Below are 15,821 nucleotides of genomic sequence, written 5' to 3'. Positions count from 1 at the left end.
ACCTGCCTGGTGTGTTCCTTGTTCTTCATGATGCTCTCTGCGCTTTTAACGGACCTCTGAGACTATCACAGTGCAGGTGCATTTATACGGAGACTTGATTACACACAGGTGGATTGTATTTATCATCATTAGTCATTTAGGTCAACATTGGATCATTCAGAGATCCTCACTGAACTTCTGGAGAGAGTTTGCTGCACTGAAAGTAAAGGGGCTGAATAATTTTGCACGCCCAATTTTTCAGTTTTTGATTTGTTAAAAAAGTTTGAAATATCCAATAAAAGTCGTTCCACTTCATGATTGTGTCCCACTTGTTGTTGATTCTTCACAAAAAAATACAGTTTTATATCTTTATGTTTGAAGCCTGAAATGTGGCAAAAGGTCGCAAAGTTCAAGGGGGCCGAATACTTTCGCAAGGCACTGTAAATAAGGTACTTCACTTTGTTATTTTTAAAACATTTGCAAAAAATTCTAAAATAGGCATTTTAGCATCATAGATTTAGCCTGTGGTAACCAATCAGCATTCAGGATTAGAACCCCCCATTGTATAATTAAGCAATAAGGCAAGAGGGGTTGTGGTACATCGCCAATATAATTTTTTTGTTATTATATATATTTTTTCTTCTCCCAAGTGTCGCAGCGGTCTAAGTCACAGCGGTCTAAGGCACTGCATCTCAGTGCAAGAGGAGTCACTGCAGTCCCTGGTTCGAATCCAGGGTGCATCACATCCGGCCGCGATTGGCCCAGGGTCGCCCTGGTTTGGCCGGGGTAGGCCGTCATTGTAAATAATAATTGGTTCTTAACTGACTTGTTTAGTTATATAAAGGTTAAATAAAAAATGTAATAATAATTAAATATACCACAGCTAAGGACTGTTCTTATGCGCAACGCAGAGTGCCTGGATACAGCCCCTAGCAGTGGCATATTGGCCATATATCACAACCCCCCCAAGGTGCCTTATTGTTATTATAAACTGGTTACCAACGTAGAGCAGTACAAATAAATGTTTTGTCATACCTGTGGTATATAGGTATATAGTCTGATATACCACAGCTGTCAGCTTTCAGGGCTGGAACCACCCATTTATAATGCGGTTTTGATCCTCTTGAACAAGGCCAACATTTGCGAGCAATGCAGTGCTTTGCGCTCTACCATGAGAAAAATATTTATATTTGGGCAAACAGAGATGTGCAAGCAAGGAGAGGGAGACTTGGACAATAGCTTCCAAAAAAGTTTTACAAAGGGCAAAAAAGCTGGCTAACTAGCCATATAAGAAAGACATTTAAACTTACCGCAATGACAAGTAACAGCTGCACTTTGGTGGACATTACGCAAGTGGTAACCTGGTAACGCACGTCTCGATTGACAGGTGGTTGCGCCAGACCACACGCCCATGTGAGCTGTAACCAACCAGATTAGAGTAGCCAAACTGGTCTATTAAAACCTAATCTGATTGGTTAGAAGACACAGGTTCCACTTCCAAGAGCTCCTGCTCTCTCTCTCTCTCAATTAAATGAAATGAAATGAAATGCAAAGGGTTTTATTGGCATTTGGAATCGTATTTTTACATTGCCCAAGCAAGTGAAATGGATAATAAACAAAATAATCAACAAAAAATAAACATTACACTCAAAACGTTCCAAAAGAAAAGGGACATTTCTCTCTCTAGCTCTCTCTCTCTCTCCCTCCTTCCTTGCAAATCGCTGTTTGCACCTCTACACATATTTTTGTCATGGTAAAATGCACTTTACCTACATATGTTCTTCTCTTTCGTGTAATGTAAGTTTCAAGAAGATGTGTTAAATCCTCAATGAAGCATTAGCGTTCTTGGATGCAACGGAAAGATTTCCACGGTCGTATTAGTTAACAGAAAAAAACGACAGGCACATGCAAGAGTATCAGACTCACAGGACTAAAATGAAAGCAAGCAATCTATCAAGGTTTACGTGACAAGTGGATTTTGCGCCACTCAAACACAGGAAATAGATGGCTGAAAAGGACAGATCACTAAGATCTGTCCTTTTCACTAAGAGCATTTATATTTCCCCTCATCCCTCCCTGCACCTATCCATGCATTTTTTAATTACCCTTATTAGTAAATAGGCTCACAGGCTTTCATCTCTCCAACTCCCTCTTTCCACAACTCTCTTTTCATCTTCGCCATTCTTTAACAGGTATGACAAACATCAGTACCTTGTCAACATGCACTCCTCTCGTTTTTTTAATTGTCTTTTCTCTTTTTCTCTGTCTTCCCTCTATCTCTTTGATGGTGACCACTTACTCTCCCAAAAGTCTGCCTGCCTGTCTCTCATTGCATGTCTGTCTGTTTGTCTGTCTGCCTGTCTATGAGGAAGATAAAATATTCAAACATTCTCATTTGTGAAGCATCTCTTCATTTCCTCATGTTTTTGCTTTCCTTTCACTACCAGGCTATCTTCTCTGTATTGTTCCTATTTCTAATCATTGAAACATTCCTTATTTTGCTGTATATCTCTGTCCATTTACTAGTCACTGTTCACAATATAAGCCATGGCCTATTGCACTGTGAAAAGAGAGAGAGGGGGAGAGAGAGAGAAAGAGGTGAGGGAGATTAGATTAGATTACATACAGGGTTTAGGAGACAGAAACTGCACAGAGAAACACAGGGAGACAAAGAGACAAGACCAAGGTTGCTGTATCCTGCCATTGTAGGGACACCAGGTTTGTGGGGTGTAGATGTAGGTAGAATGTGTGCTGCTATTGCATGACTGAAGGTGTTATTATTGAATATTGTACGTTAGGATGAAAAGTAATGCTTGATCACTCTGCATTGTAATTGTGTGTGTGTGTGTGTGTGTGTGTGTGTGTGTATGTGTGTGTGTGTGTGTGTGTGTGTGTGTGTGTGTGTGTGTGTGTGTGTGTGTGTGTGTGTGTGTGTGTGTGTGTGTGTGTGTGTGTGTGTGTGTGTGTATGTGTGTGTGTGTGTGTGTGTGTGTGTGTGTGTGTGTGTGTGTGTGTGTGTGTGAAAGCATGGATATGGATATGGACTTGGAGAGGATCATTCAGTGCATCAAACAAGGAGACCAGGACAGTGTCCAGATACACCTGGACCACTACAACACTCAGGTACTACACTGCCTGTGTTACTATGACTACCACACTACTGTAAACAACTGTCTGTAACCATGACTACCACACAGTGTGGCTGTCTGTTTCCATGACTACAATTCTCCACGACTGCACCATGTATCCTTGACTGTTTTCTTATACCCTCTCCTTCTCTTTCTCTTTCCAATTCTCTTTCTCCCTCCCTCCCACATATCTTCTCCACAGTATGCTGAATGCTTCTTCTTCAATATTGAGGAGAGGGAAAGAAGAAAGGTGAGGATGAGGAAAAGACTTGAACTACTCTTTATTTCTGTCATTCCTTTGCATCTTTTCTCCGTTGCATCTCTATTTCATTCTTCCATCATCCCTTAATTTCTATTTCTTTCGCCCTCTGTCCTTTCCCATCTCTCTCTCTCTGTCTATTCCCCTGGCCTGTCCCTGCCCTCTCAGTGTCAGGCCACCAGAGGCTCAGATTAACCATGTAATTAGACAAAATCCTGCTCATCCCCCGCCACTCATCTTTATCTCTCTCTTTCGCTCATACTCCATCCCTGTCCTTCTCCTCCCCTCCCTGTCTCGCTGTCCTATCTATCTCATGTCCTCTTTTTTTCTTTCCTTCTTTCTTTCTCTCTCTTTCTCACTTCCAACTGGGCACAGACGTCATTTCAATTTCCAGTTTTGATTTACATTTGGTTGTGTTGTCAAATAACGTGAATTGAATGTGACATCAACAAAAAAGATCACCATCTCATTGAGTTGGGTAAAAGAAAACACAAAATTCCCTTATGTTGATGACTTCTTGAAAATCCAATCAGTTTTCCATGTTGATTCAACGTTATCACATTGAATATTTTTTTTTAATGAAGTAGAAACAATGTTGATTCAACCAGTTCTTGTCCAGTGGGATGGTTCTTTTCCACCTCCCTCCCCTACAGTAATCTTCTCCCTATCATCCCCTTCTTTCCCTCTCTTCTGTCATCCCCTTCAGCTCCTCTCTTCTCTCTCTGTCGTATCTCTTCATAATGTTAATGATGTCATTATTCATCATTTCTATGTCTTCTTTCTTCCACCTATAATGGCTCTACTATAATGGCTGTGCAAATGACTGCAGCAAAAAGAGCTGGATGAGGTAAAAAAGACAAACTCATTACACCATCAGAAAGAGAGAGAGATAGGAATACAGGGGGGGAGAGAGAGACCGAGAGAAAAGAATAGAGAGAAAAGGGAAGAGAGAGGGAGGGGGAAGCTGAGCTGACAGGTCCTTACTCAACATTACACTAATCTCCATTCAGCGCAGTGTTTCATTAGTGGGTGTGTGTGGGTGGGTGTGTGTGAGTGCGTGCCTGTGTGTGTGTGTGTGTGTGTGTGTGTGTGTGTGTGTGTGTGTGTGTGTGTGTGTGTGTGTTTGTGTGTGTGTGTGTGTGTGTGGCCTACGCAAGTGTGTGTGTGTGTGTGTATGTGTGTGTACTCCAAAGCTAATTGTGTGTAATGACTCAACCTACTCCCCCCATTAACCCTCACCAGTTCAGGAAGAACAAAATGAGGGACTTTGTTCCCGACTCTGACTCTGATTTCAACTCAGACTCAGATGACGCTGAGGACCAGGATCTCCTTCTCAGACGGGTGAGTCAGGGTGTGTGTGTGTGTGTGCATGGATTTCTCTATTTCTACCTGTTGCTCTTTTCAGTTAAACTGAATTCTCCTCTCCTCTCCCCAGAGGCTGGCTGCAGCCCTGGTGTGGTTTATCCGTACCCAGCTCCAGCCGGGGGTTCTGAGAGTGACCCTGCGTACGCTACGTATCCTGTCCCGCGACCGGCAGGCTCTGGCGCCCCTGGTGACCGACACCGCCCTCCTCACCCTAGCCCACCTGGGCGGCATAACCTCCCTGCCCATCCCCGAAGGCCAGGAGGAAGACGAGGAGGAAGGTCATGATGCCGAGAGAGAAGATTACGGCTATGTCCCCTGTGACATCAGTTCGGATGCCTGTAAACAGAGCGACACAGAGGCCAGTGAGTGCAGTAGAGGCGCTAATGCTAATGCTAGCTTGTTAGCAGTTAGCAATGTGGATGCTAACGTTGTCGGTGCTAGCCCGACCCAGCACTCCTTGGCCCAGGCTTCCACTCAGACCTGTCCAGCCCTGGATACGGCCAACAACAGCCAAGGTGGAGCAACGACATCGCCATCAGTGACCAGGGACCCCTGCTGCACCCTCAGTACAGAAACCTGCCATGACAACCTGCGCTCTGTCTCCACGGAAACCTGCACTGCCGAACACCACTGCTCTCCGGGTCATGGAGCTCTGGTGCGCGGAAAGAAGGATGCCCGGGAAGAGATGGATGAAGAGGAGGACAAAGAAGATAAAGAGGAAGATGACCAGGTGGGGAGGAGGGAGGCCCTAAAAGCCCTTTGTAATATAATCTACAACAGTCAGAGGGCGCAAGAGAGGGTCAGCGCTCTGAGGTGAGGGAGAGCAACTGTTGGAGTACAGCAAAAACTATATCTAGTATGGCATCACTTCCCTCATCTCTCTCGCTCTCTCGCTCCCTCTCTCTCTCTCGCTCTTTCTCTCTCTCTCTCTCTCTCTCTCTCTCTCTCTCTCTCTCTCGCTCTCTCTCTCTCGCTCTCTCTCTCTCTCTCTCTCTCTCTCTCTCTCTCTCTCTCAGACTGCTCTCTGGTCTATCTGACAAGCTGAAGCAGGGGATCAGTACCAAAGCTCTTCCCAGTGGTCAGTTTTATGAACTACGGCTGCTCTTTCTGCTGACGGCTCTGAGACCAGAGCTCAGGGTGCAACTGCAGCAGGTAACAGCCTAGAGGAGGATGGAGTTGTGGTTTCCCTGCTAATGGTTAGGCGTATGATTTGGGATGGGTAGGTCTACTGTATGCCCCTCTCTCCTGCCATCTCTCCATCTCTCTTTCTTTTCTCTCTCTCTCTCCATATCCCCCTGTCTCTCTTTGTTAGGAGCGAGGGGTGTCCATGCTGACTGCAGCTCTGGAGCAGTGTCTGTCTGCGCGGTGGGGGGAAGAGTACGAGGTGCTGAGTGACCACAGTGCGCCCCCTATCTCTAAGGAGGTGTCACAGCGAGCTGTGGAGATCCTCAAGACCCTGTTCAACATCACATTCAGCTTCCACAGACAGGAGCCAGACGAGGTGGGTGGAGGAGAGTCCTATAGAATTAAAATGTGGCTTTGTCCCAAATAGCATGATCTATTCCAATATCTGTACCTTGTCCGTCTTCTATGGGGCATCCTTGGCTTTTAGTTTGTGAGTAGGTAAGAGTAGGTAGCTAGGAGCTATCTCAAAATACTAATCCAGTACTTTTTAAGCTAAGACTGGGGGTTAGTTTAAACTGATCCTAGATCTGTGGTCAGGAGGCCTTTTTAAAGTCACCTCTTTTCTTTGTGTCCCTCTCAGGAGGATGCAGCTCTCTATCGCCGCCTGGCTGCAGTGCTACGTCACTGCCTGCTGCTGACCTGTGACGGAGAAGAACTCACTGAGGAGATACAGGGGTATGCACGAGGGCTTCTGCTGTCCCCTCTTCTCTTGTATATCCATGCATTTGTATTTGCATCTTTATTTTGAAAGTAATGGTGGCCATTCTAGGTGTTGTCAAAATGTTTACTTTTTCATGGCGAAGTAGAAAAGATATGTTCTGAATAATTTTGAAATGGGTGCCATTTCAGGTTTGCCCCATGTCTCCTTACCTCTGATCCCTGACCCTTAACCCTTGACGTTTAACCTATAACCCTCCATAGGCACACAGTGAATGTGCTCTCTGCCCTACCCCTACAATGTCTGGACGTGCTGCTGTCTGTGCGTCTGACGGAGGGTTCACAGGAGTGGGAAGGGGTCAACATGGACACTGTCCACACCCTACTCACCTTCATGGAGAGACGCCTGGACAGGGTGAGGCAGAGGAAGAGGGAGGAAGGGACTGAGAGAGAGAGGAAAGTGGGGAGGAAACGAGGGAGGAAAGGAGGCACCTATCTCATATGAGGATGCTGTTTGCTTCCACATGGTGTACAGTGGAGGGTTGCATCTCAATAGAGCATAGCTATGGAAGCATACCGGGTGTGTATAAAGGGTCATAAGCTGACAAAATCACCTATGAATTTGTTATGAAGGGTCAGAAGTTGAAGGAGAAACTGACTCCAGTCCTGAATCTGTTGACTGAGAGCTGCCGCGCTCACCGCGAGACACGCCACTACCTCAGACAACAGGTACTGTTCTCAACTGTTGGGCTGAAACTCCAACTGATTATTGTGGCTTTAATACGGTATGAAAATGTTAGTCTGATGTTCGGTTTACATTGTTGTGTTGGAGAAGCCTGCTTCGACTTGTGATATTGGGGCCTCTGTCTGTCCCCTCCCTACATGGGTTCTGGATAGCAGCTAACTGGTTGAGCAGGTTTCTGCTCCCACCCAGCACTAACACCTGCCTCTGCCTGTCCACCGCTACAGATCCTCCCCCCTCTGAGGGACGTGGCCTTGAGGCCGGAGCAGGGGGCCACAGTGAGGGGACGTCTGGTGCGCCTGATGACCCACATGGACACGGACATCAAGCACTGTGCTGCCGAGCTCCTCTTTGTGCTCTGCAAAGAGAACGGTGCCCACATCATATCACACACCTGTCACACTTACTAGCTCCTCATTTCAAAGTAACTCTTGGTTAGAAGGACCCACTCGTATCACAGCATACTTACTAACCCCTCATAGCACATGTAGTAACTCATATAAACCCCCCCCCCCCCTCCCCGCTTCATCTCCGTTTCAGTTAGTGACAATCCAAGTGTGTGAAATAGATGGATGTTGCCATCTTATGTTTCTCCCTCTCTGTCTGTCTCTCAGTGAGTCGTTTTGTGAAGTACACAGGCTACGGTAACGCAGCAGGTTTGCTGGCAGCGAGGGGCTTGCTGAGTGGAGGTCAGGTGACCCACGCCCAGTACTCTAGCGACTCAGACTCTGACACAGAGGAATACAGGTGTGTAAAACAACCATTGATAATGTCACAAACACAACACTTTGTAATACTGTTTAGGGACACAATGCATTTTTAGGCTTGTGTTACATTACTCTGACTGATAGATTGGACTTGGAACTATCAAAACGGCATAAATCGGAGTATGCAACAGAAGCAATTTTAGATTGTTAGGAGTGGACAGTAATTACAAGGGAGGTGTTTGTAACTGTGTTCCACAGGGAAGCTAAGAGGCGCATCAACCCAGTGACGGGGAGGGTGGAGGAGGAGCAGCCAGACCCCATGGAGGGAATGACGGAGCAGGAGAAAGAGCAGGAGGCACTAAGACTCATCAGCCTGTTCAACAGGCTCTCACGGTGTGTGTATTTGTGTGTGTGTGTGTGTCTGTGAGTACATATCTGTTTCAGCTAGTGACTATCCAAGTGTGTGATATAGATGGATGTTTCCAATTTCTCTCTTTCTCCCACTGTCTCTCTCAGGGACAAGATCATCCAACCCGTGGGAGTGATGACAGGGGGGGGACTGGAGCCCCTGTGTGGTCAGATGAGGGGGAGCACTGTAGAAGAGGTGGAATCAGAGGGAGAGAGTGAGGAAGAGAGGGAAAAGTAAGGAGGTTAGAAAATAAAAATGAGAGATGGGAGGGTGATTACAAGAATTTACAGCATAGGATGGTGAAGAGACAGAAAGAGTAAGAGAGATAAGAGGTTGGTTTGTATTTATATAGCACAGTTGTGGAAAAAGTACCCAATTGTCATACTTGAGTAAAAGTGAAGATACCTTGAAATTGACTGAAGTGAAAGTCACCCAGTAAAAAGTATCTGGTTTATCAAGTATCCAAAGTAAAATACAATGCTAAAAATACACTTAAGTATCAAAATTAAAGGTAAATGTTATAAATCCTTTCAAATTCCTTATATTAAGCAAACTAGACTGAACAATTGATTTGTATTTATTCATGGATAGCCAGGGACACACTCCAACAATCAGACATCATTCACAAACAAAGCATTTGTGTTTAATGAGTCCACCAGATCAGAAGCTGTAGGGACGACCCACTTATTTTCTTGATAAGTGTGTGAATTGAATTAGCATTCGAAATGTAACAAGTACTTTTGGGTGTCAGGGAAAATGTATGGGAGTCAAAAACTACATGTTTTATTTAGGAATGTGGTGGAGTAAAAGTAAAAGTTGTATAAAATATAAAGAATAAAGTACCGATACCCCCCCCCCCCAAAAAAAATACTTAAGTAGTACTTCAAAGTATTTTTTGCTTAGTTACTTTACACCAATGATATAGCACCTTTCCTCCATTTACCTGAAAGCACTTTACTTTGGAGCGTGTGTCTGTACCCCACCTCATCTGTCACTATGTGTAGCGCTAGTCTGAATATACTGTATGCGGTAGCATCACCCACCAAAACACAACTCTTAGAATCACTGTTTAGCCAGGTACATTCCCTGAGAAGAAAATGTAAATTAAAAAAACACTAGAAAAAGGACAAGAAGCAGAGAATAGAGTCCTCAGATTCCTTGGCAATCGTAGTGTTGTTTTAGCTTCCATATCCTATATTTTCCCACTCTGGTTCCTCTCCTGGAGATACCCCCACTTATGTTCAAGGGTGCAATGCCATTTGCTTGTAACAGGGGATATATCTGGTTGAGTGTGTGGTATGTTTGTGTTCCTGTTCCTGTACCTGTACCTGTACCTGTACCTGTACCTGTACACTCCACCCAGCCAAGGAGCCAATCCACTCTGAGGACATTAATCCCAATGTGGAACAGATATCACAATTGGACTGAAGAGGGAATAACAGGTCCATAATGATTGTAATCAATGATGTGGGAGCAGTTATTGTGCAGGTGTCTGTCCCTGTCATGTGATGGTGAAAGGGTATCACTACTTTTGAGTAACATGCTTTTTCCTCGTCCAACATGTTGTCATTCATTCCTCTGCGTACAGACTTCCTTTCCCCTCCCACATTTGCTGTAGTGTAAAATGCATATGGTTTCTCATGTTGAAACATAAATAAACCATTCCTGCTGTACTGCACTGTCACCGTGGTCTGCCTTGGATAGGAAAAATAATCAATAGGGTTAAAAATCCTCTGAAACTCTTCTGGGGCAGTCAGAGAGAATATGTTTTGTCAGCATTTTCACGCAGAATAAAATATTAACTTGATTGGATCAGAAACTTCACAGGCACAGACTTTTAACTGACGGAACCGGGAACATTGCTGGAACATTAGCTAAGATTCCCATTAAGTTCTAGTTAAGATTTGATCTAACATTAGGATGATAACATACCAAAAGCATTCAAACAATGTTTTTGATAGCAAATTATTTTTGTCTTCCTTTAAATGTTTTAAATGAAATATCCTTGGAATGTTCTCATTCACTAAAATGTTGTGCACAGCAATCTGTAATCACTACCACCAAACATTCCCATTAGGTTACCAGTTCATGTCATAACACAATGTAGCAGTTATATCTTTAGAACATACTGCTGCAACTAAATGTGAAAGGGAACGTTAATGCGACATCAGGCGAATGTTTTAGACAAACATTGTATAATCATCCGCACAACTGGACAGTTTCTGATATGAGAACATTTGCCTCAACGTAACGAATGTTCTGGGAACTTTCAAATAACCAATTTTGGTTTGCTGGGGACTCACTCATACACAGCATCTCCTTTTACAGATTTTTTTCTTTTCTTCTGTCTTTATATTCCTTTCTCTTGGATCAGTATGTACCTCTGAACTCCTACCCATTTTATTATATCCCCTCCTGCCCAATCTGAGCTGTTTCATTACTCTGTATTTTTTCAGACAATTTCAGGTCAACATACACTACATGACCAAAAGTATGTGGACACGTCAAACATCTCATGCCAAGATCATGGGCATTAATATGGAGTTGGTTCCCCTTTACTGCTATAACAGCCTCCACTCTTCTGGGAAGGCTTTCCACTAGAGATGTTGGAACATTGCTGCGTGGACTTGCTTTAACTCAGCCACAAGAGCATTAGTGAGGTCGGGAACTGATATTGGGCGATTAGGCCTGGCTCGCAGTCGGCGTTCCAGTTCATCTCAAAGGTGTTCGATGGGGTTGAGGTCAGGGCTCTGTGCAGGTCAGTCAAGTTCTTCCACACAGATCTCAACAAACCATTTCTGTATGGTTTGGAGCTCTGTAGTGAGTGTTGCAATCGAGGACAGACACTTTTTTACGCGCTTCAGCACTTGGCGGTCCTGTTCTGTGAACTTACGTGACCTACCACTTTGTGGCTGAGACGTTGTTGTCCAAGACATTTCCGCTTCACGATAACACTACTTACAGTTAACTGTGGCACCTCTAGCAGGGCAGAAATTTTACAAACTGACTTGTTGGAAAGGTGGCATCCTATGACGGTGCCACGTTGAAAGTCACTGAGTTTTTTAGTAAGGCCATTCTACTGCCAATGTTTGTCTATGGAGATTGCTGTGTGCTTGATTTTATACACCTGCCAGCAACAGGTGTGGCTGAAATAGACGAAGCCACTAATTTGAAGGGGTGTCCACATACTTTTGTATATATAGTGTACTTAACAATAGTACATGTTGTCCAGGGTTGGGAAAATCCTATTTCCAGCCAAATCAAAAGGACACCAAATGTCCCTCATTGGAATTGCAATTTCAGTGTACAATTTTAATTGACTGGAATTGAAATGGATTTGACCCCAACCCCGATATGTGGTCAACCACACCCTTACTATAATGCATTCTCTTATAAAGTTGTAGGAGGAAAAACAAAAATTTTTGCTGTCATTTTCACATTTTTATTTGCTTTTGTCAAATACAGGAATAGCATGTACAGAAGAGGAACTGGGCTTTAGAGACTCAAGTAACTGTACAATATTTACAGATAAGAGAGCTTGAACAAATAGGTAAACCTCCAAAATAATAATTATCATAAACAACAAACAGATCAAATAAAAACAGTCAACACAGATTTTATACGCGTTTTAACAGTTACACCTCCCTAAAACCACAGCGCTTTCTTTTAGAAAGCGAACAGATATTTATTTTAATTTATTAACTTCAGGTGTAAACTCTGCTCTCATTGTCTTTTGAAGAACAAACATAAAGAACACAGTTTGCTTAGGTTTTAAATACATTTTTCCCCCTCACAATTTATTTAGGCAGACAGAAAAAAGGGAACATCACACACTCCTCTAACCTCCCTCCCTCCCTTCACCTCAGTTTTTCTCCCCTCCACTCTTTTATACCTTCAGCAGTAAAAGGGGGACTGAGCAAAGGATTTTGGGCAGGCCATTTCATGTATACCCTAACAAAACATTATTATTTAAAATAACAACAGCAAACAATCCCAGCTAGGGAGGGTCATTTCCTTGTATAAATAATACAAATCATAATTATTAATACATATACGTATATATATATATATATAGTGTTTGTATGTTGGCGTGTGTGTGTGCCCGTGCATGTTTGGATGTAGATCGCAATCGTTTCTGTAGTGCTGACTGATTCACCGTGGTCCCCTGCTTTCCCTGTTCAGGTCAAGTGGCAGACGTCGTACCCTTTCACACATTCACTATTTTCAATCCGCCTCCTCCGCTCTCCTCCGTCCTTCTCTTTTCTTTAGTCAAGAGATACTTTGTGAGAGAAAAACTAAACAAAAGCGCTAAAAACAGTTCATTGTAGCATCCATTTTAAGTTAAAACTCAACCGTACTCAAAGACTGAACATTGACTGTTCGGTCTTTCTCACTGGGCAAGAACTAGAGTGGTAGGGTCTGAACCCCCCCCCCCCCCCTCTCCATCTTGGTACAGTCCAGTGTTCTCCACTCCAACTCTCTTGCTATGTCTCCCAAATACTGTATACCTCCTCCCTCCCCACCCCTCCCTTCTTCAACCCACATTCTGCTTTCCAAATGGCACCCTATTCTCCATATAGGCCCTATGGCTTAGGCCAATTGTAGTGCACTATTTCGGACTGTGCCCCCTCCTCCCTCATCAGGCTTTGGTGCTGAGGGTCAGCAGGTCGATGAAGGAGTTGAAGAGGGTCTCCAGCCAGCCCTGGTTGGCCATACACTGCTGCACCACCTCCTCCTGACCAGGGTCCTCCGCTGCCTGCTCTATACTGTCCGTCTGGAGGGAATAGAGAAAGAGAACAGATAATGTTTCTATTGAAATTAATTTGCTTATTTACAGTATATATACAAAAGTATGTGGATCTTCAAATTCAAATTAGTGGATTTGGCTATTTCAGCCCCACCCGTTGCTGACAGGTGTATAAAATCGAGCACACAGGCAGGCAATCTCCATAGACAAACATTGGCAGTAGAATTTCCTTACTGAAGAGCTCAGTGACTTTCAACGTGGCGCCGTCATAGGATGCCACCTTTCCAACAAGTCAGTTTGTCAAATTTTTGCCCTGCTAGAGCTGCCCCGGTCAACTCTAAGTGCTGTTATTGTGAAGTGGAAACGTCTAGGACAACAACTCCATATTAATGCCCATGATTTTGGAATGAGATGTTAGACGAGCAAGTGTCCACATAATTTTGGTCATGTAGTGTATTTTACCATAGTACAAAACCTTTATTCTCAATTCTATTTTCTCTAAAGCTGTAAATAGATGTACTCCGTCTTCTAGGCCAGAGTATAGACATGTTGCATATACATCTAACATTAATCGATGTTATGCAAGTCAAATATCCACTCTAGGATGGATAATAAAGTTATTATTTTTATATAAGCACAACACAGCCACTCACAAATGACAGCCAACCTTCCACAACAAAAGGACTGAATACACAGTGCTCCATTTGAATTATTCTGACCACAATGGAAACAGAGAGAGGGGGGGGAGAAAGAGAAACAGAAAGAAAGTAGAGAAGAACAACAATGCCGTAGAGGAAAGAGGGGTGTCGGAAGGTCAGTGTTGTGAAAAGCGATTGTGCTACTGAGTCTTACCTCCTTCTTGCAGTTCAGGAAGGTGTGATACTTGTAGTGATGGAGAGAATGATAAAGGCTATAGACACGACACGTCTCTGTGGACAGCTTGAGGTCCTGAGAGTCGCAGAGAGAAGGGAAAAGGGGATGGAGGGAAAGGAGAGAGAGGAAATAATTTATTAGGGAATCTCGCCGGTTCTCTTTGGCTAAGGAGGAACAGGGAAAAGGCACAGTCTACTATGTATTCACAACTTCACATACTTTCAGAGGACCACTAAAAATACAAATGCACTTGAACAACGCTAAAAGAAGAAACATAGCCTCGTCGAAAACGCGGTTTCCCTGATCGGGAAGCCTGGTGAAGTCTATGGCCGAAAGTGGCTAAATACGAGTGAAGACCCCGGTGTAAATCAGTGGCGCCTTGCAACACGTCAAACCCATCGAATGCATTGCTTGGGCGGGGCTTAACACACAGCACTCCTTCAACGGGCACGTGGGGGGGAGGGTTCTTGAAATGTAAAATCCCTAAAAATGTAGCCTCCGGAAGCCAATGGACCATTCAAACCGTTTCCAAAGGACGTGACAACAACGGTTTTTTTTTGGGCGGTGTGGCTACGCGAGACGAAACGAGACAACTCAAGAGTAAATAAGGATGGTGTCATGGTTTAGCTTTGTTTGTACACGGGGCAAACACCATCCGGGCCGAGTTAAACCCACCGAGATGGGTTTGTATGTACAAAGCAAAGTGACAAACAGGTCCGGACTTTATTACTCCAGTTTTTGTGAGACAGAATGGTCTCTTCTACTCGGCTTCTACAGCACCTAGACACAATTGTTCGAGGCCAGGGTTAGCCACGGTGCAGCGGATTGGATACACTGGCGTCAGCGGCGGGAAACTAAAGTCAAGGAGTTTCATGACTGGGCGTGGTTCACTCACCTGCTGTTTGGGCGCGGTGCTCTTCTTGACGCGGTTGAGGGTTTTACGGTTGTAGCACTCGCCGCCGAGGTGCAATTTGACCGCTCCAGAGTCCAGGGGGTCCGCCGTCATTTTGGGGAACGTATGTAGAGTCTCCTAGAGAAGAAACATGTAAAAGATGGAGGGAGCGAGAAGTAGTCATTTCGACTGTTTTCACTTGCCAATATGATAGTGAGAAAGTTGGATGAAGATTGGAATTGTACCATATCTCCCCTTCCAAACACATCAGGTACTTTTCATAATCAGGTTTCAGCATTTTTACAACTAAACAGACAGACGTACCTGGTGTTGGCCACTCATGTTGACTCTCCTTAACAGTCTCCTCTTTTGTTCGTTGAGGAGGCTGTCAATCTTCCTCATGGGCGGGAGGTACAACTCGTCTGGGGGCCAGAGTGGGAGGGACATAGAGTCCGTATGACTCATCTCATGACATCGTTCTTCCTCAATCCTATTCTCAATCCTTTACTTTTGATCAATACTCTCTTTCTCTCACTCCCAGGGCTGGGGCCAATTCCAAGTAAACTGAAATTCTAATTCCAAATTATCATAGAGAAGCATAGCGATTGATTGATTTTTTTATTTTACTTCTTGAAATGACTGAATTGACCCCAAACCTGACCAAATCATCACCCACTCATTTGCTCACACCACGACCCCATCCCTCTCACCGTCTGTGTCCTCCAGGGCTTGAATCATGTCGGGGTCAAGTGCTGTACTGACCAGCATCTCTATGTAACTCCTGAACATCTCCCTCATGGCTCGACTGTTCATCCCCCCTCTCACCGGGGCTACAGGGGAGAGAAACAGAGATAGAGAGAGAGAGAGAGAGAGAGAGA

At 44.3% G+C, this 15,821-nt stretch overlaps 2 protein-coding genes across 3 annotated transcripts in view; one reads left to right on the top strand and one right to left on the bottom strand.

Moving 5' to 3' along the window:
• The first annotated feature begins 2,599 nt into the window (after window positions 1-2,599).
• On the top strand, window positions 2,600-10,104 carry si:ch211-195b15.7 (chaperone Ric-8A). Of its 2 annotated transcripts, none has more exons than XM_036937944.2 (15): window positions 2,600-2,697; window positions 3,006-3,102; window positions 3,310-3,357; window positions 4,196-4,213; window positions 4,609-4,707; window positions 4,802-5,544; window positions 5,748-5,883; window positions 6,044-6,232; window positions 6,497-6,591; window positions 6,838-6,988; window positions 7,207-7,302; window positions 7,543-7,687; window positions 7,930-8,062; window positions 8,281-8,415; window positions 8,539-10,104. In XM_036937944.2, the coding sequence occupies exons 2-15, from the start codon at window positions 3,007-3,009 to the stop codon at window positions 8,666-8,668; spliced, it is 2,214 nt and encodes a 737-aa protein (XP_036793839.1). In that variant the 5' UTR covers window positions 2,600-2,697; window position 3,006; the 3' UTR covers window positions 8,669-10,104. The 2 variants fall into 2 exon arrangements, with proteins under 2 accessions (XP_036793839.1, XP_036793840.1); XM_036937945.2 differs by having other exon boundaries at window positions 2,641-2,714.
• Window positions 10,105-11,850: 1,746 nt separating this feature from the next.
• prr12b (proline rich 12b) overlaps window positions 11,851-15,821 on the bottom strand; it is a 31,005-nt gene continuing 27,034 nt past the window's right edge. The window contains exons 12-16 of the mRNA XM_090192930.1: window positions 15,654-15,773; window positions 15,268-15,365; window positions 14,947-15,081; window positions 14,031-14,126; window positions 11,851-13,205 (exon numbers count right to left, since the gene is read on the bottom strand). Of these exons, the coding sequence (XP_090049056.1) occupies window positions 13,071-13,205; window positions 14,031-14,126; window positions 14,947-15,081; window positions 15,268-15,365; window positions 15,654-15,773 (584 nt within the window). The 3' untranslated portion in view covers window positions 11,851-13,070. The remainder of the gene's footprint in view (window positions 13,206-14,030; window positions 14,127-14,946; window positions 15,082-15,267; window positions 15,366-15,653; window positions 15,774-15,821) is intronic.

Source organism: Oncorhynchus mykiss, chromosome 12, assembly GCF_057628025.1.
Source record: "Oncorhynchus mykiss isolate SJ-2025 chromosome 12, ASM5762802v1, whole genome shotgun sequence".
NCBI classification, from domain to species: Eukaryota; Metazoa; Chordata; class Actinopteri; order Salmoniformes; family Salmonidae; genus Oncorhynchus; species Oncorhynchus mykiss.
Note: the sequence above shows the minus strand (reverse complement) of the source record. Positions and strands in the feature narration are given on the sequence as shown.